General features: G+C 40.8%; 1 protein-coding gene across 3 annotated transcripts in view; it reads left to right on the top strand.

Moving 5' to 3' along the window:
* Nucleotides 1-27,145, top strand: part of LOC122804826 (histamine N-methyltransferase-like) — a 432,475-nt gene that overhangs the window by 184,691 nt on the left and 220,639 nt on the right. For 2 of the 3 annotated variants that reach the window (XM_044074968.1, XM_044074966.1), the window contains one exon: nt 7,266-7,411. In XM_044074968.1, coding sequence (XP_043930903.1) covers nt 7,269-7,411 — 143 coding nt within the window. In that variant the 5' untranslated portion in view covers nt 7,266-7,268. Of the gene's footprint in view, nt 1-6,970; nt 7,172-7,265; nt 7,412-27,145 lie in introns of those variants that run through there. The other variant, XM_044074965.1, reaches the window with a different exon arrangement.

The raw sequence follows: 27,145 nt of genomic DNA, 5'->3' as shown, positions 1-27,145 counted from the left end.
TCTTTTATCTGAGGTTTCATTGGATGTAACACACACAGTGAATGTTGAGCCCCTAAACTCTGTTTTTACAGGAAAAGATTATACTTCATTCATTTCTACATACACGATTGATAGTCCTGATATTAAACATATTTTGAGTAAAAATTGGTCAATCCTAACACATGACCGAAGTATCAGAACACATATTGATGAACAACCTACTGTTATTTTTAGAAAAGGTAGAAATTTAAAAAAAATTTCTAGAAAGGACATGCTGTGAATCATTTTTCAAATGGACGTATGTTGAAGTGTGGTATGTATCAATACTGTCCCTTTATAAATGAAGAAACAGTATTTATGATCATCAACACTAAAATTCATATAAAAAATAAGTATAACTGTAACTCAGAATGTATTATTTATTGCGCCCTCTGTAACCTTTGTGATTGTTTTTTCATTGGAAAAACTGATAGAAATTTTAAAAATAGAATATATGAACATTTGTATGAAATAAGAAAAGGCAAATAAACAAATGCTTTGTATAAACATACCTCAGAGAACAGTGACCACACTTTCAGTTTTGTTGTTATTGATGGTGTCATGATGGATATCAGGGGAGATGCATGGTCTGCCTTACTAGAAAAGAGAGAATTATACTGGCAGTTGTTATTAAATGCGAACAACTAGCCAGGTTTAAATGAATCCCTCTCCATTAATTCCCTCTAAAATTGAGAGCTTTAAACAGATGATTATTTATTTATATATATATTTATATATTTATTGATTGCTCTTTTAAAAAATTGTGAAGTGGATGATCTTTTTTATATATTTTTTATATTTTTATATCTATTAATATGTATTTATTTAACATTTTGTCATTGACATCACAGTTTGTATTGCCCTTTTAAATTTTTGTTACTTAGGGGAGTGGCTACTATCATGTGAAGCACAAAGGGAGTCTTTAAAATGTGTTCTGTGTTTGATTTTAATTTGTCTGATGAAGTTCTTTTGTTGAGGATGAAAGTGCTTACTAGCTTTCTATTGTCTTACAATAAACTTTTATGCTTTACTTTGTGGACTACCAGCATTTTCTACAGCATCAATATACCAGTAGTTTTATTGTGGAGTATTTGGTTCACACACTTCTGCAGTATGGTCAGTACCCTCTCTGTTCAACCAGTGCTTCATGTCCCTGCCCAAGTAGCTGACACAACACACACACACTTTGAGAAGAGATTATACAACCACACAGACCCTCCTGGGAAAAGGCTGGCACAGGTTCTCCAGCTGTGCCCCTATTACCCAGACCATACGGTAGTAATTCCTGCCACCACCCAGCTAATAATTATCAGCTACTAAAAGGCCATTAAAAGGGTGTCCAATTATTACTGTGCAATATTATAATCCAGTGGTAGTATGACAAGACAGTCAAGGCTTAATTTGGAGTGACTTAGTAAAATTTGTAAATATGTAATGTACTTTAGAGGTTAAATTATCTCTACATAAACCAGCCACAGGTAAAGGTTTTAAAATATTTTATAATAAATAATTAAAACACAAGACAAAACTACTACAGTACAATGCTACACAATTTCAGAGATCACACAGAAACTTAAAACAATATCGTAGGAAAGATCTGATTTCAACGAAAAATACTTAATCTAACTTTCTTCTAAGTTTAACTATTCCCAAGAGAAGTCACAGTGCTATAATCCTACTTACATACATAAAGCATAAGCAGTGCTGGGTTAGATATCCAAGATCAAAATGCTCTTCAGTCTCTCACTCAACAATAGTTTTTAAACACTAACCAACATCTCTCTAAGGCCCTCCCAAATTACATCATTTTGACACAGTCTGGAGTTCTCAGGCCACAAACTGCATTATTTAGCAAGCTAACACCTGCTCAGGAGACTACAACAATAAAAGGCATTTGACATATACACTCTAGCAGAAACCAGAGCAATAAAGCACCTTCCACATGTAACTTCTGTCCCTTAACTTAACCTTAAAACAATGGGCCTGAAACCTTCATCCAGACTCACTGGAGCCGACTTGTAAACATCAAAGAGATTCATAAGATCTTTTCAATTTCAAAAGACACATTTGAAATGCTTGGCTTGGTTTTCCTTACAGCAGATGGCAATGTTGCAACAGTCTTGAAGTTCACATTTTACAGTATTTTCTTTCATTTAAAATCACAAGCCTGTATTTTACATTTATTTATACAATTGATAGAATTATGTATCAAATTCTATTTGACTAGGCTGGCAGCCTTCGCCCATCTTCCTCCAATCTTCACAGTCAGAAAACCTCTAGCAGAGTTCTACACTGTTAAAAAACAAGATGTGATTCCAAGTGCTCAACATGGAACCTGGGGCATGTAGGCTAGTCCATCTAACGTCCTTGTGTGGTAAGGTTAGAGGGCATCTTGACCACCATTATGATTCCACCATTGATTAACAATGGATTTACAAACCTGAGGGCATACCAATCTACCTTTCTTCAGTTCAGTGAGACAATACTGTTTAGAATTAACCAGTGTGAATCTGTAGGGATGGTGAACCTTGATGTCAGCAAAAAACTGACTTTATACTCTCTAAGAGAATGTGAGAGAAGTTAATGGAAAATATAACAAGATCAAATGAAGGAAATGAATGAATGGTTTAGTGAAGGACTGTGATTAAAGGAATCTGAAAAAAGGTAAGCAGTGTGAGTGCATATCAGTGCATGCATGTGCTGTGTTTGATTAGCAGAGAGGCTCAGTGATCAGTACTAATCCAACTTTATTCAATGTATTTGTGAAAAATCACTACTGGACTAGCGAATAGAATGTGTTCAAGATGCCAGGCAGTGAGAAATTTCTTTGCAATTCATATAGCTGAGGTCACATAAATGAAATGAAATTGGGTGGCAGAAGCATATGGCTGTTTCAGATTCACTGCGGGCAGAGAGAAGAATGTAGAGCCATACTCACAACTTCAGTAACTAAATGCATGTTGCTATGGTTACACTTATGCTCCAGTATGCATTTTAGGCAATGCTCCTTAGACACAGCACAAGAGGTAACAGTCCGCACACATCACCAATAAAGGCACTGCCATTGTGCACTACATTTTCACTGCCACTCATATGCCCACTGGCAGCCTGCTACTGATGCACTATACTGCCTGTAGCCTCTAGGTGTCTGGGGGTTATGGACATTATTCCTCCACTGTGAATTTGGTTATTGAAGCTGTGGACATGGCACTGATTGCTTCTTTGTAACTGCAGTGAATATGTCACACTTAGCCCTGTGTCTCTAACTCAATGTACCCCAAGGGAATGTTTAATCACCTAGCGGGTTGAACCTGAATACAATATTTCAAGTATTGACAGATGACACAAAATAGGGATAAAATTAAATGCTAGACATGGGGATAGCTTTAAAAGGGTCTTAGACTTGTGGTATGGGCAGCGATTATTCAGGCAGTATTTGAGTAATACAAGGTAACAAACCTGAAGTACACAACCATAGATTGATGTTCAAATTTTAATAATTGCACATAATATTTTTATTGTAGAATAAAAGACTCGGGAGGAGCGTGATTATAATTTCCTGCCACATGGATGAAACAAAATCCACAGAAATGCTGTAAAGAAAAGACAATTTAGAGAAATAAAATGGCAACATGAAATACAAAAAAGTCACTGAAACATAAATGTGGAAGAATGACATAACACAACTGAAATATGTGTAACCTAACTCACAAACAGAATAAGAGCACAATTGATGAGAAGATGAAACTGAATTAGATAAAGCAAATAAAATATTATGCTTTGTGTATATAGTTAAGAAGTATGCACCTGCCCCAACTCCCATTACTGGTTAATATAAACTATGAGGTTTTAACAACTCAAATCAGAAAGTATATGTCCAAGTTATGACAGCTAGAGAGTTCTCAGGTATTTGAACTTGGTAATTAATATATTGGACATACATTTTCTAATAAAAATAAATTTTGCATTCAACACAATGTACTCATTTGTCTTTCACCAATGTGGTATATCAATGAGAAACATTTCCATGGTGAATCCATGAGCAGTACTACAGAATGCTGGTAAAGGCTGAAATGACACTGCAGTATATTAACAGGAAACAGATGACTTGGAGTAATGAGTAAAATCTGAACATGTTGCAACTATGTGTCCTAGAAGAAAGGGGATATAGAAGGGACACAAAATGAGCACTTTGGATGGCACAGTGGTGCACCAGTTGCATTGTTGCCTCACAGCAAGAAGTTCTCCAGTTTGATTCTTGGTTTGGGTGCCTTCTGTGTGGAGTCTGCATGTCCTTCCTGTGTTCGTGTGGGTTTCCTCTGGGTACTCTGGTTTCTTCCCATGTCATATAAACATGCATCTGGAGTGTTTCTAACTGGGCCTCCACTGAAAATTGGCTTCATTCCAAGTCGGACTTTCCTGGTAAACAAATGTTAAATAAATAAAGTATTATGAAGGACAGCAGAAGGGATGCAATTAAGGATGACTGTACAGCCAAACAATCCACTTTTGTTATACTGATGAGGTCAGAAAAAAAAAGAATGAAACATGACATTTCTACAACTAGTAGGGTTTGGCTTTATTAGCCTGAATGTACCATAAAGACGTAAAAAGCCATCTAACTAAAACACCTGTATGTTCTTAATGGGGCAGTTGCATATATCCCATAAGCTTCTACTATAGGAGGTTTAATACATTATGCAGTGAAGACTCTAACTTGGCTGAGTCTGTTTTGTGTGACCTCTTTAACTTTTCATTTTATTTTACTGTAAAAGGCAATGAATGTTTGTACAGTGGTTGTTCATGCTACCACAAATTCTAAGTTCTATGTTTCTTTTGATGTAACAAGATGATGACAGTAAGACTATGATCACAAGCATACATCTCAATCTCTTGGCAGAAGAAATCTGGTCAAAGCCCCATGTAATGGGGGGATAAATTCCCCAAAACAGGGACACATTTTAAATATTGCTCTTATAAACTTAGAAAGCTGCTAGAATAAAAGGTTTTGTGTTCACCTGCATTTTCTGAAGGATATGAAGTCTGAAACAAAAATGTCTCTCACTATTTAGTGAATTCATTCCTCACTGATTTGGTAGAAAACCACAAATTTTATACAGAACAGACCAAAAATATGAGGCAAAAATCTAGACCCTCTGCAAAAATTTGTACAGTTGAGAGGTATGATCACAAGTCTAAATGGAGGTTGAGAGGCTTGGTATGCATATCCATAATAACATGTCTGCATTACTCACAATGCACATTAATTAAAACAGTTGCAGATATGTAGGCTGTGGATTGAACCTTACTGGGCCCTGGATAGCTGCTGCCCTATATGACATTTAAGTTGCAATGTTCAAGAGGTGCATCTGTAGTCTGCAAATGCATACACATATGCATACATGCACATGTATACACACACACACACACACACACACACACATACACACACACATGCACGCACGCATATGCACATGCATACACTGCTTAACATTAACTTGAAGCACCAAGGTGATGCAAAATGCAAAGCAGTCTTTTGATAAGATTATTTACAACTTCAAGAGTAACCACACTGCTTGTGCAGATGTCTCTGTATAGGCAAGGCACACAGCAAGGCCAGACAGCTATCAGAAAACACATTAAGAAGTTCTACTTACAGTTGATGGAACATTTATGATCTTCACTGGTAAAGGTACTCTCTGTAAGATTACATAGATTACAGAAGAAAGAATGTTGCCCACTATCATTCTTCAAAATGCATCTGCTGAATCTATATAGTTCACTAAAACATGTATCTTTTCTGGAAAAGGGAAACAAATTAGCTTGTACCATCAAAGGAATATTCTGCTAAAATGCATTTACAATCTTCTGACTTCCCTGAGGAGAAAGAAAAGGGTAAATGTTACAGCCACTGTTAAACATGTATAAGTTTAGCAGAAGAGATAAAGGACATAAGCTTCTAACAAACATTGCTCTTTATTTCTGGGACTGATTCCCTGAAACTCTGTTTGCCTGCTGTGTGACTTAGTATGTCAGTTAGCCAAAAATCTTCCATGAAGACAGATGCTTCGGACCAGTAGGTTTACCTGATTAACAAACAAAATAATAAAAATAACTAGGAATCATATCCTAGACTTGCGGGAGGGACGAGAAATGTAATCAACTGCATCTATGAAAAGAAGCAGAAACTGCCACACAGTTGATTTCCTCATGCCACACAACCCACTAGTGATACTGAATGATTGCTAAATAAGAAACATTACAATGACTTACAAAATAGACCTTATTGCATTAAACATTACTATGTTGTGTGCAGCGCAGTAATTACATATATAGTTATAGCAGCAAGATGGTCACTATAGAGCACACAGATTATTTCAACACTACAGATATGTAGCATGTCACTCTAGTAGATGTCAACAGGTAACTGCATTGTACATTTTCCATCTATATAGAAAGCACATTCATAACTTCACACATATACAAACATATTGCATAAGTCATCTCAACAGTATTAAAATGTGAGCATACCTCTCGACCTCTTAGTGAAAGAAATCTGGACAAAGCCTAAAATAATGGCAGGACAAAGGCCTAAAAAATAGGAACAGATTTTAAATATTGATCTTATAAACTTAGAAAGTTGTTAGAGTAACATGATTTGTGTTAGAATGCATTTCCTGAAAGATATTAAGTCTGAAACTCATATCATTTAGTGACTTCAATCCATTGTGATTTGCCAGCAAACCACAAATATTATGAGGAACAGACTAAAAGTATGAAGCAAAAATCTGGATATTCTGCACAAATCTCTACAGTTGAGAGCTATGAATATGGGTCGCTGACTCCACCCACTACAGACAAAACTTGTGAGTTATCATTCTTGCTTTTCTAATATATTGCTTTCTGAACTATTCCACACATGCAGTTTCACACTTTACTCATCCCAAGCACACAAAACCACAGAAATGGATAATCTGGGAGGAGTCATCATGCAGTTTGAAGAAATTTGAGAATGTACTTGCAATATTTTCCTTATCTGCTGACCTCATATGGCACAGCAGGTTCAAAGTCTTAGTGTAACATGTTACGACAAGATTATTACTGAATGTGTAGCTCCAGTCGACTTTATGTGTCACAGAAAATAAAACCTACAGTGAGCTATTTTACTTTGAGAGAGAGTGCTGCGCATAACATTACACTGAGCGATTTCAGATGGTTGAAAAATAGTTTTTTGTTTCTTTACATAGAACATGGATAAAAGCTCTTCTATGAGAAGTCTGTTCTCTGACCACAGCCGATATGTGAAATCCTTCCAGCTTTTCTTGGATCGTTCAACAGAACACCAGTGCATGCAGGAATTCATTAACAAGGAACTGCCAGACATTTTGTCAAGGTAAACATTCCACAACCCTCTAAATATGGTGGCAACACTTGCAGATCTAGGGAAAGCGTGATGTATAATTGTTTTCATGAGGAATTTTCCAGGATGCTGGCTGTACTGATCCTTTCATAGCTCTTGTAAAAACCATGATAAAATAAATAATAGTGTAATGATTTGTAGACCATTGTTACTGCAGCTCTAGACCTTTAACAAAGAAACAAAGCATATTTTCCCTTTTATTTTCTGTGGAATCTTTAAAGCTGCATCGTAAAAAAAAAAAAATTTCTTTGCAGAGCACTCTGCTGAATCATTGTACTCAACCACATTCATTTTGCCAACAGGTAAACAACGTTAATTACAATCTTGTTTTTCTTGTATCTATCAGCTTATTTAATTGATTATATTCTTTATATTTTTTTCATTTCCAAAGTAAGTTTAGAGAATGCAACATTTTATAACAACAGACTATAGTAAAAAAATAAAGCAGTAATGATTTGTTCTCTAAACATAATACTTTGGCAGTGGAATACCTGAATCAGAAGTATCAAATGTCACATACTTATTTTTGTATGTAGTTACCCATCTACGTTTCTTTTTTAAGGATACTGAAGAAAATCAGTAGAAAAAAACTTTAATCTTAACCAATGACCACATTTTTCTTAGCACATATATATATGCATGTGTCTTTCTCTCTTTGTGTGCGTGTGTGTGTGTGTGTGTGTGTGTGTGTGTGTGTGTGTGTGTGTGTGTGTGTGTGTGTGTGTGTGTGTGCGCGTGTGTGTGTATATGTGTGTCTGTGTGTTTTCATGTTGGCAAATGTATGTATTGACTTCCTGACCTCCATGCAGAGCAGTAAAAAGATATTAAAAGGACAACTACTCATTTTATAGTAGCACCATCCACCAGTTTAGCTCAATATGATAAAGGCTATGATCACCAAACAAAGATCCAGCCTGCAATTCTGAGTTTTATTTCCTCAGTCTCTTCTTGCCTACTGTCTGACTCCTAGTAAGTCACTTGGTCACGTCTGTGTGCATGCATATATGCCTGCACATGTTTCATTGTCTCTGTAGGTATGGGTGTGTGCTGGTGAGCTTGTGTTGCATGTGACAAAGCAGTGATGGAATATATGAAGTCAGTTTTGTAATAAAACAGATGCTTATGTTCAAATCATAGGTTATGGTACAAACCATATACACTGGACAGCAGGTGACCTTTAGGATTACTTTTCTCTTTGACAACTGAATATTTAATCAGTTAGATAGAACACAATGCCTACTATACCTACTCTGCCAAATAAAGATGTTACAGGAATATGGCACACCAGTAACCTAAGAAGCAAATTGTACTTACTCAAAGAAACCTATGTTTAGAACTTTAAACTATCTACAACAATGAAAACATACTCTTGGAGCAACCATCCCTAACTATACAAGGCTGACACAAATTACAACAAAATTACTCCATATTAGCTAGGAGATAAAACATCAGAGTAGTAAACTTCACATCCTTGTTTTGTGAAGCAAACCATTTTCCTAAATACTTTCAAGAAAGCTGTGAGAACATCAGATAGGACCCATTCCAAAATATGTCCTCACTCTATTCCAGTCTATATGATGTCTCACTGGTAGGAAATAATTTGAAGAAAGCATCCAAAAGAATTGCCCCCAAAGACAATTTAGACTTGTTTGTGAATTGCCTTGGCTGGTAAAAATCAGTTATTAAATTAACAGAGAATAAACATGGGTTGGGTATTGAGGACAGGAGAGACAGAGAGGACACACACACACACACACACACACACACACACACACACACACACACACACACACACACACACACACACAAACACACACACACACATCAAGCCCAATTCAACATAGAGACTTCAGACTATTAATCTCTGGGTACGTCTGTTCAGCTTGACATAATTATATGTCTAAATTTAAAACAAGTGCTTCTACAACTACAATAAAACCTAATTTATTAGTACTAACTAGCCTCAAGCCCTATCCCAGGCTGAATAGGTATAAAAAAATCTATATCTCAAAGTTTTGAGTCTGTTGTTTGAAGGCATTCCAGAAGTTTAAGGAAACAACTGGTCAGTAATCCACAGGTTCACTATGAAAAATTTAATCTGTGATATTCACTCCAAAATTCTGAGGCATGACTCAGATATTCCCAGAATTAATTTTGTAACAAACTAAATCATGTATGTATGCAAAATTATTTCTCATAACTGTTGACTATGAATGCTGAATTCACTGATTAGGTTTCACTTTGTAATATTTTTTTTTTTAGAAATTAATGTTTTTTTTTTTTTTTTTTTTTTTTTTTTTTGTCTTTTTTTGTGGTTCTGTCTCAGGACTTAGCCTGATGGGTCCTCTGTCTTTGCTCAGTTGACACATTCATTCAGGGTGAACAGGAGATGAATAAACCTTAACTAGGTGAGAGCCATATGGCCCAATTCATTCCTATCTGTGAATCCATATCAGCCATCTATTCCCCAGTGCGAGTCAGACAGTAAGGAACCAGCCAGCTGGCTTATCTTGGAAAGTAACTTATACTTTCCTCTAGGAACAGCCCCCTCAGTAGTTCCTCCAGCCCTGCAATTGCTGCCTTTTGAGGGTTGCATGCTGGCTTCCTTTCAGTTGCTTAGCTTGAATGTACTATAGTTGGCCAAGCTTGTCCTAAGCTTGACTGTCTCTAAACTCAGTTAGATGAATACCTACTATTAACTCTAGGTGTCACCATATGGGTGAGACAGAACATCCTCCTTCCCATCAGGATGGGTGAGCCAAAAATGACTGCCCACTCCATTCTCCCTGGACAGCTTTTGAAGGCACCACAGCTACTGTGTGAACTCAGATCACCTATGGTATAGTCAGGGTCCTGTACCTGTACACCATAGGGATGGTAATATTAATGTATTTTCCATGTTTATCCCCCCCCCCCCAAGGACATTGCTTGATGGCTTATTTTTTCTTTGTCCATGTGGCTTATTCATTCTCTGAAAAAAAAAGTTGGATAGTCTTGGACTAGGTGAGAGCAGTATGACCCATTCTTTCCTTCCCAAAAAAGCCCTTTAGCCCTCCCTTCCCTGATGAGAGTTGAGTTATAAGGAAAGAGCGAGCCTGCTGGTCTTGGGAGTTGGCCTATTTCTCTTGCAGGATCACCCCCTCCTCCACCCCCCACCACCAGTGGGTTCTCCAAGCTGTTTTCTCCCTTAGTTACTTTATTTAAATGTGCTATGTTTATACAAGTTTGGCTGGGTTAGAATTCCAAAAGTGAATACTTACTGCTCAAATAAGGAGAAATCCAAATGATGCACCAGAACAACACCCTCCTCTCACAGGATGGACAAGCCATTGATAGCCAGTCATTCCAATCCTTCCCATACAGCTTCTACAAACACCAGAGAAGCTAGCTGAGCTCAGGTCACCTGCTTTGTGGTCAGTGTTTTCTCCCTGTATACCACAGACCTGCTAAAGTAAATGTATTCTTGACTGATAGATGTGCTCATATGCTTCAAATGAAACTATTAACTGATAGCATGTTCTGTACTTACCTGCTGGTTACTGTATGCATTCAGGTACTTAAGTTATTTTAATGTGCTGTTGCTGCTTGTAAATTTTCCATATATTGTTGTTCTTTATGTACATTACTAATTTACTGGTTTAAATTTGTTCAATGGCAAATATTTATTTAAAAAAAAAAGAAATTAAGTTATTGCTAAAACAGCAAGAATGTGGATGAAGTTTTCATGAACTAACATAAGTGGAAAAAATGGAAAAAAAAGCCGCAGTTTTAAATTTGAATTTTGCTCAGTATAAAAAACTGCATTTTAAAAAGTACCTCACAATAGAACCTGGTACTCGTATACTTTTCTATAAAAGGATAAGCATAATGCAGCATAGTAAATTAAACAATCTTATTGCACATATAGTAAAACAGAATGAACAGGAATTGTGATCATGCAACCGGGATGTGATGTCTGTGTTATGTGTGTGTGTGTGTGTGTGTGTGGGGGGGGGGGGGGTTCATTCTGCTTGGCAATCAGCCTTTGAGAAAGGTGAAACAAGTGCAGAATGTAGTGAAGACAACTTTGCACAGGTTGAAGTCTCTAATGAGGAGCAACAGTCATAATCTACAATTATAGGAGGATGTAGGAAGCTAGAATGTGGGTTTTTTGCATAATAGGTGAAAGAGATACTCCCTGTATAACATGGCACAATCCCCATCATATAAACAATGGGAGTAGAAGGCCATGTTTCCACAACAGAAGCAACTGAAGGACAAAACAGTAAAACCCTTCTGTGCAACCAGAACCAGCATATTCTCGGATACAAATGGCTGCATATAGTATTCTACTGAATAGCTACTGTAAAGGTATGTGGGTGTATATTAAAAGCCCCAATCTACCAAACATCGAGTGTATGCACATCGACACATAAAGGTCAAAGTACATACACAGCGAAACACTAAAAGAGTAAAAACCGAAACACCGAACGTGTTTCCTGGTCAGCAGCGTAATGGTGGGGAAAAGGAAGTATATCCTTTTCCCCACTGTAGTGCTGTCTCAAAGTTGGTATATTTAGGTAGGGGAGTGTGGGGGGTGCAGGGGGGCTTGCCCCCCTGCAAAAGCATGTTAAATTAATTATTTAGTATTAGTTTTTACTTACCTGTGTGGTGCATTTTGATGACGGAACTCATTCGGTGTTTAGGATTTTGCCTTTTAGTGTTTTGCTGTTTATGTACTTTGACCATTATGTGTCGATGTACATACACTCGCTGTTTGGTGATTTCAGGCTTTTAATATAGACCCAAGGTATATGCATAACTGTTAAGGAATTTACTTCACAAATAAAAGGTACATAGTTTGATTCTCACCATTGTCAGGGATATTGGCTAGGCTTAAAATGGCCCACAAGGACAACTGAGCTCATACTTAACCATGAACATATGAACCATGAAATATGAACCTATAAATAAATGAGATATATGACACCCATACATGAGGCTAATAAGGTGTATCAGCAACAGATTTATAAGGGTATACTAGTCTTCAAGAATGAAAGTTTTCTCAGATGTGAAAATATGGGGGAAGGGAAGAGAGGTGGAGGTGCGTACAATGCAAATTTTAAAATGATGAATTACTGGGAAAAATATGTCTACTTTGCCAAGAAAAGGAGCAAAAAAGTCCATGAGATACAAACTCTGATGCCCCTGCACTGACCCAGTAATCAAGGAGACTCAGTCCTCACCACTGGCAATAGCTAGGGAACGTATATGCTGGGAGGATAACAAGTACACCTACAGTAAAGTACAATTTCCCTTAAGAGCACACAGAGACCACAGTCAGTCTGGGGCTGGTTTCTCCCTCTTTCTTCAGATCCCCAATAAGACTCCCCCCTAGCAGCTATAGGGTTAAGATCTCAGCTGAGGGGCCAAGCCAAAACCTCCAGCACCCTGTCTGCCCAAACAGTGCTTCGTGTCCCTGCCCAAGTAGCTGACACACACATACTTTAAGATTTGATTTATATGCAAACACACACACACACACACACACACACACACACACACACACACACACACACACACACACACACACACACACACACACACACACACACACCTGGGGAAGGCTGGCACAGGTTTACTAACTATCCCCCCTTCTGTCCAGACTCTAAGGTAGTTTCAGCTGTCACCACCCACCCTTACCAGCTACTATAATGCCCTTAACAAAGGGTGTCCAGTCCTACTGTGTAATGTTACTATTAATCCAGATGGTAGTCTGACCAAGCAAAGCTATTTAGGAGTGACCTGTACAGTATCACCAAATGCATATGCACATACTCTAAGAGCTTAAATATGTCTCACAAATATCAGCCGCAAAGACAGGTTTAAATATATTTAGTAATAAATAATAAAAGATCAAACAATACTCAGTAAATCCAACACAGTTGCTTCAGAGTTCAAAATCACAGGAAATATTTTAAAACAACATTGCCGGACAGTCTCAAATAAATACAAAAATCATCTAAACTAATCTTTACTATATTCCTATGTATATCCAAAAGAGATATTATGCCCTAATTCTTACTTACAGAGCAAGTGCAGATGGTGATGATGATGAGTGGATATTTCCAGGTCAAAGACAAAATACAGAACGCACAGTCTCTCTCTGAGAGATTTCTTAAATTAATATCAAATACAGTATTACTGCTGGGCCAGCTTAGATGATATCACTCTTTGTTACCTGACTTCAGTTCCCAGGCTAAACAGAAACGTAACAGAACTGAACATCTCTGTGTTTGATTAGGTGAGCTATATAGAAGGTTTTTCTAACCACTTTGGCAATGTAATTGTCAAAAAAGAGGTTACTATCTACTTGGGTCCCCAAATCCCTAATTACTTCTTCAGTACTTAGTGGATTACCTCCTATGTGGCAGTTTGTGGGCACTTTATTTTTCCCAAAGGGGATGACTATGCACTTTTTGGCATTTAGCTTGAGGCCATGGTTCTGACACCAGGTATCCATCTCCGTGAAGCCCTTCTGGAGGATGCTTGTGTCAGCCGGAGAGTCGATTATGGCTCCCAGTTTTCAATCATCTGCAAACTTGGTCAGCTACAGTCTTCCCGTGTTTGCCTGTACCTCAGAAAAGTATATACCGAACAAGAGGGGTCCCAGGACTGAGCCCTGTGGGATGCCACTTGTAACTGGTTTAGAGTCGGACATGGCACCCACAACTCTGACCATGTGAGTTCTATCTCTGAGCCAGTTTGCAACCCATCTTGTGACATATGGGTTGATATTTAAGCTGGTAAGCTTATTTATGATGCCAGAGTGAGGTATTGTGTCGAAGGCCTTTGCGAGGTCCAGGTAGGCTGTGTGGACTACCTTTCCCTCATCTATGGCTTTGGTAACTGTTTCGAAGAAGTCAACCAGGTTTAAGAGGCAAGATCTGCCCTTAACAAAGCCGAACTGGGTAGGGTCCAGTGTTTGGAGGTTCCCAATGTCTTTGTTTATGAGATCCATGATGATGCACTCCATAGTCTTGCAGACCAGGCTAGTCAGGCTTTTGGGGTGATAGTTCCCGGGATCCGTTGTGGCGCTACCTTTGCGGAGTGGGATCACTGTTGCTATATGCCATTCTTTGGGTACATAACCTGTGTTAAGGCTGAGTGGGAACAGTAAATTTATGTGAGGGTTTAGTTCATTTTGGAGCTCATGTAAGACGCAGCCCGGGATACCATCCGGTCCTATTGATGCTGTGTTTTTTACTTTGCAGAAGGCTGCTTTCACCTGTGTGTCTGTGATGTCAGGGGGACTGCATTTTTCTGGGATAGACACTGGCCCTTTTGGGGGGGAAGGGGGGGTAAAGTTTGCACTGAACCTGTCCAGCAGGATGTTGGCAATGTCAGTGGGTTCAGTGTATTTTGTACCATTTTGCACCAGCTCAGAGTAGATCTGAAAGCTGCCACCCAGATTCTTGACGTAGCTAAAGAACGCCTTGTGATTATCTTTAGAGTCTTTGGCGATTTTTCTTTTGAAGCTAGCCTTTGATGATTTTATGAGGGCTCGAAGTTTTTTGCTTGTACTGATCAAGGATGCCTTCCATTTTTGGGATTTTGCCTTATCATGTAATAGTTTCCTCCTTCTGTTGTAAAGGTTATTTATGGCCAGGGTCCACCAGGCTGCTCTCCTGTTTTTGGAGGAGTGAGTCTTGGTTTTACTTGGGATGGAACCATCCATGCATTCCTGTAGGTGCTCATAGAGTGCGTTTGTAAATGATTCTGTGGTTTGGGTAGCATTTTCCATTAGCCCGGGTTCTTTGAAACTTTCCACCTCGGTCTTGAGAAGTGTGAAGTTTGCTTTTGAGAAATTTTTCACAGTGGTTTCCTTAGCTGGGGGTGGGGTCGGGATGTGGATGGCCATTGTGATTAGTTTATGGTCTGATCTTTCCAACGAGATGTTTATCTCTGGTGTGAAACATTGAGCCCCCATGTTGGTGATGACCAAGTCCAATATGTTGTCCCCTCTTGTGGGAGTGGTGACCAGTTGTTCCATGGCATTTGAATTTATAAACTCCAGGAACTTGAGTAGTTTTACCAGTCAATGTTTGGGTAGTTGAAATCCCCCGATATCATGGTGTTTGGTGAGACCTTCATATTCTCCAATGTTCTCAGGAATACTGAGTGGGGGTCCTGAGACAAGGTGAGTGATCTGTAGCAGGCTATGAACTGAAAAGCAGTTTTACCTACTGTCAGCTGCACATGGATGGTCTCCGCTGTCTCGTGCAAGGCATTCTTTTTCTACAGCTGCATAGCATTCCTCCCTGGGTTGGAGCCTACAACTGAGATATGCCACTGTGTGCTCTTCTCCCTCTGAGAAAACCTGGCTAAGTACAGCCCCCACCCCATGGTTTGAAGCATCCACCTGCACAACAAATTATTTGCTGTAATCTGGACCGGCTAACACAGGGGATCCTCTCAAAGCTCCTTTAAGCTTCTGGAATGCCTACTCACATGCTGGGGTCCACACTACCTTATCTGGCATGTTTTTCCTTGTCAGTTCTGTGAGGGGAGCAACTATGGTACTATAATTGGGGACACACTTTTTGTAGTACCCTGCTGTCCCTAAGAATGCCCTCATCTGCTTTTTGGTAACAGGGGCAGGCCATGCCTGAATGGCTTCCACTTTGGCAGGTTCTGGCCTGATCTTACCACTCCCCACTCTATGTTCCAGGTAGGAGACCTCTGCCTTACCCACCTGACATTTGCTGGGCTTAATGGTCAACCCTGCGCTCTGTAGTCTGCCCAGCACCTCCCCGACATGCTGAAAGTTCTCTTGCCAGGAATATCTGTAGGTTGCAATATCATCTAGGTAAGCATGGGCAAAATCCCCTGCTCCTCCCAGGATACAATCTATCATCCTCTGGAAAGTCGCTGGGTCATTTTTCATCCCAAAAGGCATCTTCGTGAACTCATGCAAGCCAAAAGGAGTCACAAAGGCTGACCTCTCTCTAGCACTGGGAGTCAAGAGCACCTGCCAGTAACCCTTGGTAAGATCAATAGTGGTAAGATACTTAGCCCCACCCAACTGCTTTAGGGCTTCATCTGTCCTAGGCAAGGGGTAAGCATCTGACTCTGTGTGACTATTTAATTTCTTGTAGTCCACACAGAACCTGGTGTTGCCATCCTTCTTTGGTAACAACACTACTGTGGAGGCCCAGGGACTGATGTACTCCTGAATTACCCATAGTTCCAACATTTCCTATATCTCCTCCCACAGAGTCTGTTTGACTCACTAAGGCACCCTATAAGTGGCCTGTTTAATAGGCCTTTGGGGTCCTGTATCTGCATCATGCTACACCAGATGAGTGAACCCTGGTTTTCCATTGAACATGTCCCCAAACTCGTGTAACACTGCTTGGATTTCTTGAACCTGGGTAGGGGATAGCTGCTGGGACATTGCTACCCCTTCCACTGAGGTGTCAGTCTGAGTCTCACTGAGGAGAACAGTCACCAGATCCCCCTCAGACTCTTCCTGCCACCCAAAGCAAATACTCAGCAAAAGGGCCTCCCTGTCATGGTAAGGTTTCATCATATTAACGTGGTACAATTTGTGCCCCTGCCTCCTGTCTAGCAATTTACTGTGTAGTTAACATCACTGACCTTCTTACCACATTGTAGGGTCCCTCCCAAGCTGCCTACAGCTTGTTGTGTCTGACAGGAATGAGAACCATTACCTGCTGCCCTACAGCATACTCTCTAGCTCGAGAATTCCTGTCATACTAGACCTTTAACTGCTCTTGGGCTTCTGCCAGGTTTTCTTGTGCCAAGCCCATGAGTACCCTGACCCTTGTCCTGAGGTTTAGGACATATGCCACAACAGACTCCTTGTGAGATTCGCACTCACCCGCCCACTCATCTCAGATAAAATCTAGAGGTCCCCTCACTCTATGCCCATACAGCAACTCAAAAGGTGAAAACATCTGGATTCCTGGGGAACCTCTCTGTAAGCAAACAGATGGGGTAAATATTTGTCCCACTCCCTCTTGTACTGGTCTGCAAATGCCAATAAATTTGTCTTGGGTGTACAGTTTAACCTCTCAAGAAGACCATTAGTCTTAGGATGATAGTCTTTATGTGCTTCACTCCACAGTACTTCCACAGACAAACCATCAGGTCTGACATGAAATTGGCACCTATGTCAGTCAGAATTTCTTTTGGGAAACTTCTCTGCTGAAAATCTCTAACAAGGCATTTGCCACTTTTCTGCCTCAATGGAGGATAGAGCCAATGCCTCAAGGTATCTGGTAGTATAATCTACTACCATTAGGATATACTTTTTCCCTGTAGAACTTGGGGTACTCAGAAGCCCCTCAATATCCATAGCTACCCTCTGAAATATCTCCTCAATCAAAGGCAAAGGCATGAAAGGAGCTTTCACCTTGTCACCTGCCTTGCTTACCTTTTGGCACTGCTCAAAGGTCCTGCAGTACCCTGTTACATCTCTGGAAATCCCAGGTCAATAAATGTTTTGCATAATATGTCTTTTTGTAGACTTTATGCCCATATGATATGCAAAGGGAATATTATGGGCTATGACTAGAAGTGACAGACAGTAGGCTCTGGGCACTACCAACTACTGTATCCTATCAGTCTCTAGCCCCCCCTCAGGGGTCCACTCTCTATACAGTAACTCTTTGTCACAGTATACAGATCCCCCCTTCCCTTGAGAATCAGGTGCCTTACTAGCTACCTCCCTGAGGCCTTGTAATGTATGTTCTGAGAGCTGAGCATGTCTCAACTCTCTCTTAGTAACCCTTCCCAGCTCCCCTTCTACAGGAAGTCTGGTATTGTCTGATAGCAGTGTCTCACTGTCAGCCTAGATATTACTACTCACCTCTGCCTGTGCAATCACTCTGTCCAAGGGACCATCAGTACCCACAAGCAGCTGTGTCTCACCTTCAGTCTCCCTGCTGCAGGGTGGCTCCCTCCCCCCTGAAGTAACCACCACACCAGTCATGGCTGCAAGTGTGCAGTCTGTCCGGGTCTCCCTCATGCTACCAGACCCACATGCTTGTCTGCAAGCCTGACTGGGAGTCACTGCGTACACATAAGGTATTGCATTATCAAAATCATTCCCTATTAGGACATCTGCAGGGATATCCTCAAATACATCTATTTGTTGGCTTCCTTTTCTACCCTCCCAGTCAAGATGAACCCTAGACAAAGGTATTTGAAATGGAGTCCTAAAGCTCTGATTGGAGTAGACTGTCCAAGCAAATAGTGCTCCTCTTTAACCATTGCAGGCTTAACAATGGTTAGGTGAGATGCTGTATCTCTCTTAGCAGTGGCCTATTTACATCCACTAAGATAGGATATAACCTATTTTGGTAGTTTAGTACCCTTGTTGTCTCTAGACAACTTACTGTTGGCATATTGTCATTTCCACTTACTGGCTTTCCCACCTTTTCTTCCCTGCCTTGCCTCCATGGACATCTATATGCTGCATGGCAACACTGGTTGCATTTAAAACATTTAACCCTTGGTCCTGGATGAGTACCTGGACTGGTGGCTTCCCCTGCTACTGGCAGGCTCTGTTGGGGCAGTCTGGGCTGCCCACCATGGGTTCCCTTAGATCCATGAGCAGCACTGGGTGCTCCTTTCCTGTGCAGTGATGCACTGATTGCTAGGTGTAGGTGTCCCTTCTTCCCCAACTCATCTGCAGCAGCACATTGTCTATCAGCTAATCAGATTCTCATGTCCTCAGGCAAAGTACTAAGGACTCGTTCCCTCACCGAAAAGTCTGACAGCCCTTCAAACATGGTGACCTGACATCCACTCACCTACCTATGAAAATAAGTGCTTAGTTCAGCAATATATTCATGCACACACTTTCAGCTGCTTTGCTACTATGCTCACAAAACGTCTTTCTATAAGATTCAGGTGTTAACATAAAGATTTCTAAAAGCACTATTTGCTTGGACAGTCTACTCCAATCAGAGCTTTAGGACCCCATTCCAAATACCTTTGGCTAGGGTTCATCTTGACTGGGAGGGTGGAAAAGGAAGCCAGCAAGTAGAAGTTCTTTACAACATTATAATTTAAACAGTCAGTATCAGACAATTTAGAGATAACAGTTACAGGTTTACCATAGAGTAAGGAGGTCAAGAATCATACCCAGAGCCCTTGGTCAACATTATACTGTGTATAATCCCTCTCAAACATAGGAATGAGACTATCAAAATTATCCTCCTCTGTAAATTGTGAAAGAAATTTATTGACCTTTGTTGCTTCCTGGGTTCAGTTACTCCCTTCCCGATTACCTCCATGACTCTGGCAAAGAGTCAGCATATCCTTTTCATGTTACCTCTACCTCTCATTCTCCTCAGCCTCCAGCCATCTCAGTTTCTTATCTTCCTCAGCCTCAAGACATTTCAGTCTTTCTGATGTTTATGTTTCCAAATGCTTGGCCTCCAGCTCAAGTTACTTTAACTCCAGATGGAATTTTATGTCCTCTATGGAAAGGTTTAGCTGCCCATTTTTTGAGAGATGTACACCTCCAAGGGCAGTTTGATTGTCCTCCTGGTTGCTATTCTGTGATGCAGCTGTAACTAAAGCTTCAATCATGTCTGCTTTAGTCAGGTTTGCATGCACCAGTCCCTTAGTCTGGCACATCTCAGCCAAGTGGCTCCTTGTCAGCTTGCCATACTCCTCTGCTTGCCTGCTCTCCCTGACTAGCTAAGCTAATGAAAAAAAATAAAACAATTGTGATGTGAACTCTGAATGTTTACTGCATGGCTGATTGAGAGTACAAACACCTTCAGTGACCACTGTACATAGGCTACAGGAATTCATTATCCACGCCACTACAAGGCAATTAATATGTGATGTGGCTATCCCACCAATTAATATGTGATGTGGATATCCTACCACTGCTAACCAACTAATATGTGATGCTCCAGCACTGGCCCAGTATTCAAGGACCCTCGGTCCTCAACACTGGCAAAAACTCTAGGGGATGTACAGACTGGGAGGATGACAGGTACAAACAAAGTACAATTTCCCTTAGCACACAGAGACCACAGTTAGTCTGGGACTGGTTTCTCCCTCTTTCTCCAGATCCCCAATAAGACTCCCCACTGGCCACAGCTATAGGGTTAAAATCTCAGCTGAGGGACCAAGCCAAGACCTCTTGTACCCCCTGTCCAACCAGTGTTTTGTGTCCCTGCTAAAGTAGCTGGCACACACACACACACTTTGAGATTTGATTTATACACACACACACACACACACACACACACACACACCTGGGGAAGGCTGGCACAGGTTTACTAGCTATGCCCCCATCTGCCTAGACTATGAGGTAGTTTCAGCTGCCACCAGCCACCCTTATCAGCTACTATAAGGCCCTTAACAAAGGGTGTCCAATCCTACTGTGTAATGTTGGGAAGAAAAACTGAATGCAAACCAAACAAAATCAACAAAACAGTCCAAGACCGTCAGTGAAGACAATAATTCGATAAATAAAAGCAAATCCTTTATTCGGTTGGTAGAAGGTAAAATCCAAAGGTCATCAGGTAGAAAACAGCAGTGTCAGACAAGCGCTTTCGCTTGGGTAATTCCAAGCTTTATCAAGTCAAAAACAATTTAATTCAAAAAGCTACTGTTTAAATACTGTGTAATGTTACTATAACTCCAAATGGTAGTCTGACCAAGCAAGGCTATTTAGGAGTTGCCTGTACAGTGTCACCAAATACATATGCAAGTACTCTAATAGCTTAAATATGTCTCACAAATATCATCCACAAAGATTAGTTTAAATATATTTAATAAGAAATAATAAAAGAACAAGACAATACTCAATGAATCTAACACAGTTACTTCAGCTTTCAAAATCACAGTAAATATTTTAAAACAACACTGCAGGACAGTCTCAAATAAATACAGAAAACATCTAAACTAATCTTTACTATAATTTTGTCTATATCTAAAAGAGATACTATGCCCTAAATCTTACTTAGAGAGCAAGTGCAGATGGTGATGATGATGATGAGTGGATGTTTCCAGGTCAAAGACAAAATACAAAATACACAGTCTCTCTCTGAGAGAGTTCTTAAATTAATATCAAATATTACTGCTGGGCCAGCTTGGACGACATCACTCTTTGTCACCTGAATTCAGATCCCAGGCTAAACAGAAACTTAGCAGAATTTAACATCAATGTGTGAGAAATACATATCTCTGAGATCTTTGAAGATCTTGGAAGTCATAAAACAATAAAACACTTTTACATTTTGAACCCAGTAATTACTTTTCTCCAAGACAATAGAAAAAAACTTATAGTCCTAGACATTGTGTCTGCTACTGAACTGAACCTGAGAAAACATTTTTTGTTTGTGGCCCATTTATAAAGTAACTTGACCTCATCTATTCATACGTTTTGCAAATTAATCTTCTCCGTTCCAGCAGGGTATGCTGTGGTTACATTCTTGAAGCTCAGTACATAACATAAAGTTCTGTATAAATCATATCAATATTCACAAAATACATAGAATTATTTAAAATTCCAGATAGCTTGGCTGGCAATATTTCCTTATATCACACAAACCCCTAGGTGTCCTGCCAACTTGAACAGTTTGTTAAAGTACAATATGAGTAAATTGTGTGCAGTCTGCTAAATAGTTAACAATATTCTAATTAAACTATTTTTTGTAAGAAGAACAATAGCAGCAGCCATATTGTATACTATTAATTTTACATATAAGAAATGCATCCCGAACAAATAAGTTTATATTCCAGGAAGCCAGGTGCCACCCCATAAAAAAGGCAGCCTAATTACTACCACCAAAGGCAAGTCACATGTTCTTATTTGAAAAACACTGAGACACTATATAGTTCTACTACTAGATTCAATAAGAGTCTTCCCTGGTAAGCCTTTAGTTTTTTTTTTCATGAGTTCCTCACTTCAAGATAGGCCACTGAGTAGTCCAGATTGTTGGTTAGCTTTCTAACTGGCATTGTTGAATGCTTCAAAATGCTTTTAGCTAGCAATCAATTACAATAAACTCATTCAATTTATGTTTCAGCCTTAAATGAGCAGAATAAAAATTGATCAGATAATGTAGATAAGGTGTAAGACCCTTTTATTTTAACAGATTGGTTAGAGGACCAACTTCCTTCCTCTGTTGTTATACCAGAAATAAGTAGTCATTGGGCCGGATTCACAAAGGCTTGCACGGAGTCTTAGAGTAGAGTAAGACTCCATGCAGCCATCATGTCCGACGAGCGATCCAGGAACAACCTGTAAAGGCGTGTAAGAGAGCTCCTAAAATGGCTCTTACACGGACAGGGCTGGGATATGCAAATTACCTCAATTGCAGGTGAAAGGCATGCAAATGAGGTAGATTTGCGATTCAGGAAACCTGAACCTGTCCGAGTAAGAGCAGTGTTATTTGTAGAAATGTACACAGTTGACAACTGAGTACAATTCTGCAAATAGCAAAACGGAGCCATGAGAGCTTCAAATAAAGGTTGCATCCAGTGCAGGAAGCATGCCAATGGCCAAATATATGTCCATGTGAAATGTTTCCTGATGCAATATGAAAATAAAAATATTTTATTTTTTTTCCACCGATTTCCGATGTTTAAGCGTAGTGCAGCGCTGTGCAAATGGGCTGCACTCTAAAACCCAGAATACTAAAAATTAAAACCCACAAATGTGGATTTTATTGAAATTGTTAATGTACAATGCAAGGAATGGCAGGCTGAAGACAACATGGCCACCGAGTAGAGGTTGCCAAGGGGGAAGCTCAGTCTAAGACATGTAACCAGGCATTAGTAGGCAATCCTATGTAAATGAGCATTAGGATAGTGAATCACAAGTTTACATAGCAAATGAGCACAGTCAGTGGAGTGTAGGAGTAGGATATGAGGAGTAACAGAGTAGAAGATAGGTGACATCACGAGAGGGGTATGTATGAAAGAAGTGAAGCTCATTGGAGCAGAGTGGCATGTGTCAGCAGTCATTTACACATCATGGAAAGAGGTGTGTCAACAGGTAGGCTAGGGAAAGGCAAGAAATGGAAGGTGTATGCCGTGGATAACACCAAAGTTTCTTGCTGTGCGGGTATGCATGCGTGTGCACGCATGTAAACCTGAGTAAAACAGAGTGTGAGTGTGTAAGCATGAGTGCGCACGTTTAAGCCAGAGTAAGCATGTATAAGGCTGTTTAAAGAGTTCTAAGCGCGTTTGCACTGGTGTGCACGTGGTTTAACCCGAATAAGCAAGTTTCAGTCCGTGTAAGCATGTGTGCGTGCATGTTAGCTGCTGTGTGCGTGTTTGCGCTTGTGTGCGCTGCGCTCCCCCCCCCCCTGAGGAAACAGAAAGGAAAAAGGAAGCACAACAAATAGTAGGAAGCTACCAGGGAGTACTAGCAGAGCTAGCAGGTGAAAACAATCAGAATCAGGCAATTACACAGGCAGTACACTAGCCCAGGCCAGCCTAGCACTCAAAACTCTGCAAACAATAGTCCATTATGTTTTTCACAACAGACACTGCAGTAAGCTAATAAAAGTGAAAACTGAAAAAGCTTTACTGAGACAAAGAAATGTTAGGGGCTGCCATTGCTGTTATAAGGCAACATATGCAACATGCTGAGGATGGTGACAATGGAAATGCTGCTGGGCAACCCACAGTGAGGAGACGGATAAGAGTGTACAGGCCCAGGGTAACCTACCAGGGGCTACATGAGCTGGAGATAGTGGAGCACTATAGAGTGTACAGAGACCTCCTGCAGAAAATTGTTGAGCTGTGCAGGCCATGCCTCACACACAGAACCAACAGAGGGGAACCCATCCCAGTGGAAACCAAGGTATGTGTTGGCCTAAGAATATTAGCAACAGGTACCTTCCAGAGACCAACTGGTGATATGATGGGGATATTACAGGCATCAGCATCCAGGGTACTACACCAGTTCCTGGATGCCATGTCAGCACATGTCGGTGATGATATATATTTCCCCAATTCTCGTGAGGTATTGGCCAGAAATATGCATCTCTTCCAGCAAAGAGCGGAATACCCTGAGGTAGTGGGTGCAATAGACTGCACACACATATCCATCAAAGCACCAGCCGGCAAGCGGGGTAGGGTCTACTTCAACCGCAAGGGTTTCCCCTCCATCAACTGCCAGGTCGTGTGTGATACTGAATGTGTGTGCAGGCTGCCTGGAAGTTACCATGATTCCCATATCTGGCATCTGAAGCAGCTGTACCAGACATTTGCCAGTGGGGACATCCCACATGGTCATCTAGTGGGGGATGCTGGCTATGCACTGGAGCCGTGGCTGATGACACCCATCAGAAAAGCACACACACCTGAACAGGAATGCCATAATGAGGCACGCACAAACACGTAATGTAATAGAGCATGTGTTTGGGCTGCTCAAGTCATGGTTCCAGTGCCTGGACACATCTGGTGGAGCCTTGCAATACTCACCAACTACATGCACCCAGATTGTCATGGTATGTGCTATGCTACATAATATGATCTTGCGAAAACAGCTGCAGCAGGACCAGCATAGGCCTGGGCCAAACAGCCCCCCACCACTGCCAAGGCCATCACAGGCAGTGCGTGAACCGGAGGAGGAACAACCTGAGCCTGCCCCAGTAGGTAGAAGGAGGTGTGCCCAGTATGCTTTGGCCTTGGCAAAGAGGCAACGCATAGCACATACACTGGCTCAGTAGGAATTCTGGAAATTATACCTCTCTCCGACTCGCACATATAGTAAAAGGGATGCCTAAGTTGACACTACCTGCTTTCAGCATGTACAGGGAGTATAGTATGTGAATCTGACATAGGCAGCCCTGCAGCACCACCTAAGGCATGATTGCCATGTGTTAAGCAATATAAAGCAGTGCTAAACAGCATTTACCACCATGTAGTATATGCAAACAAAATCGCACACACCAACTAGCACAACTGTGGTTAATGTTCAGTAATACTGGGCAACGTCCAGCAATGTTGGTGAATATTGAGCAATGTCGGACAAGCCTGGTCTAAGTAGGGCATAGCTGAACAAAAGCCAACATGCTCATATTTTCTTAACTGGCCCTTAAGCAGTCTAGTCTGCTCAGTATGAAAATATAAAGCAGTGATGGGCCTCGAACCCAGGATACTGTGCACTATAGCCAAAGTACTGGACCACTAAACCATGACAGTATTGCAGTGGTCAGCCTGTATGAAGGAATGTTGATAAGTCTATGCAAAGTATTTCATGGAAACCCTGCAGGCACAGCATAATCCTTGTTGAGTTATGACACAAAGGTGAGTCCTGCAGTGAGAACAGAACCTGGCTTCCAACACACACAGTATAAATGTTAATATCGGTCATGTTCGCACACATCAACAAATGTAGTGGACCTCAGATAGCAACATACTGAAAGGTCACACTGGGTATGCTCACACACTTGAATAAATGAGACAAATGTCAGGCAACAAAACACGGAATGGCAGAACTGGACATGCTCACACACTTAGGCCATGTCTGAGTACAGCAGTGGGCCACACATATCCGGCAGTTGCATGTGTTAACCCAGGAACCTGTCACTATACAGCAATCTGCCCTGTGCACACAGTTATATGACAACAGACACATCTATAATATAGTGGAACCCTGTCATAATCAAATATATTCTGCAGATACCGAAGTTGTTCATAGAAACTGGTAAGGCAAAGATGATAAAGACCTGCAAACAGTATCAGCAATAAACATTGTGCATCTTGAACATTAGCATAGGTTCAGAGGTTGATACTAGGCTATCTGCCCTAGTGCATGTACAAGCCTAGCCCGAGTGTGTTTGGCATTCACAACCTTGTCAGATTAATACACTGTGTGTGTGAATAGTAGGTCACACAAGATTGCCCATGTACGTTTAGGCTAGTGTGCATCTGTCTAGCAGGGACACAGAAGATATCCCAGGGGTAAACATACAATCACCCATACAGTCATCAAGATGTCCCCAGTAGGTGGTCAGTGGGTGGCTCTACCTATGTGAAACTGTGATTACATTCTGGAGTGAGTGGAGCCTCTGGGATAAGAATCTGTCCCTCCACAATGTCCTATTAACATCTGTGCTGAGATATACATCCCTGGAGTGTGTAGCTCCAAGGGAGTCGGATATCCTGAGGTGGAGCATGTCCAGTAATTCTGGGTTGGGTATATCTGTAAACAACAGGCACACATCATATCTGAGAATGTGGTAAGTGACTGAGTAGAGCTGGAGTTACTGCATCTGAACTGTGCAGGGCATCTGTGTGAGTCCCTAGATCTGCTTGGTGAGGAACTTCCGTGGCCAGTACAGTTGCTGCAGGCATCGGGTAAGGTACACCCCAAATGTGGCATTGTAACCAAGCATGGATGTGATGAGTATAGGGGCACAATGACCTCACTCAATCTAGATGTGAAACCATATTTGATAAGGTGGCCCACATAGAAGGTGTGTCCAACCACTTTGGCAACGTGAATGTCAAAGGCAACAGTATGAACAAGTCATGTCCCCAAACCCCTAACAACTCCTACCATATGTAATGGAATACTACCTATGTGGTAATGTGTGGGCATGTTGTTATTCCCAAAGGGGATAACTGCCAAAGTGGATCCAACAAAAAGACGCCAGTCGAAGTAATAATCCCAAAATACTTTACTGTTTGTAAGCGCTTTCATGCATAAGATAC

Source organism: Protopterus annectens, chromosome 6.part0 (assembly GCF_019279795.1).
Source record: "Protopterus annectens isolate FY-2018-M chromosome 6.part0, PAN1.0, whole genome shotgun sequence".
In the NCBI taxonomy this organism is placed as follows: Eukaryota; Metazoa; Chordata; order Ceratodontiformes; family Protopteridae; genus Protopterus; species Protopterus annectens.
This window is presented reverse-complemented; position numbering and strand designations above follow the sequence as displayed.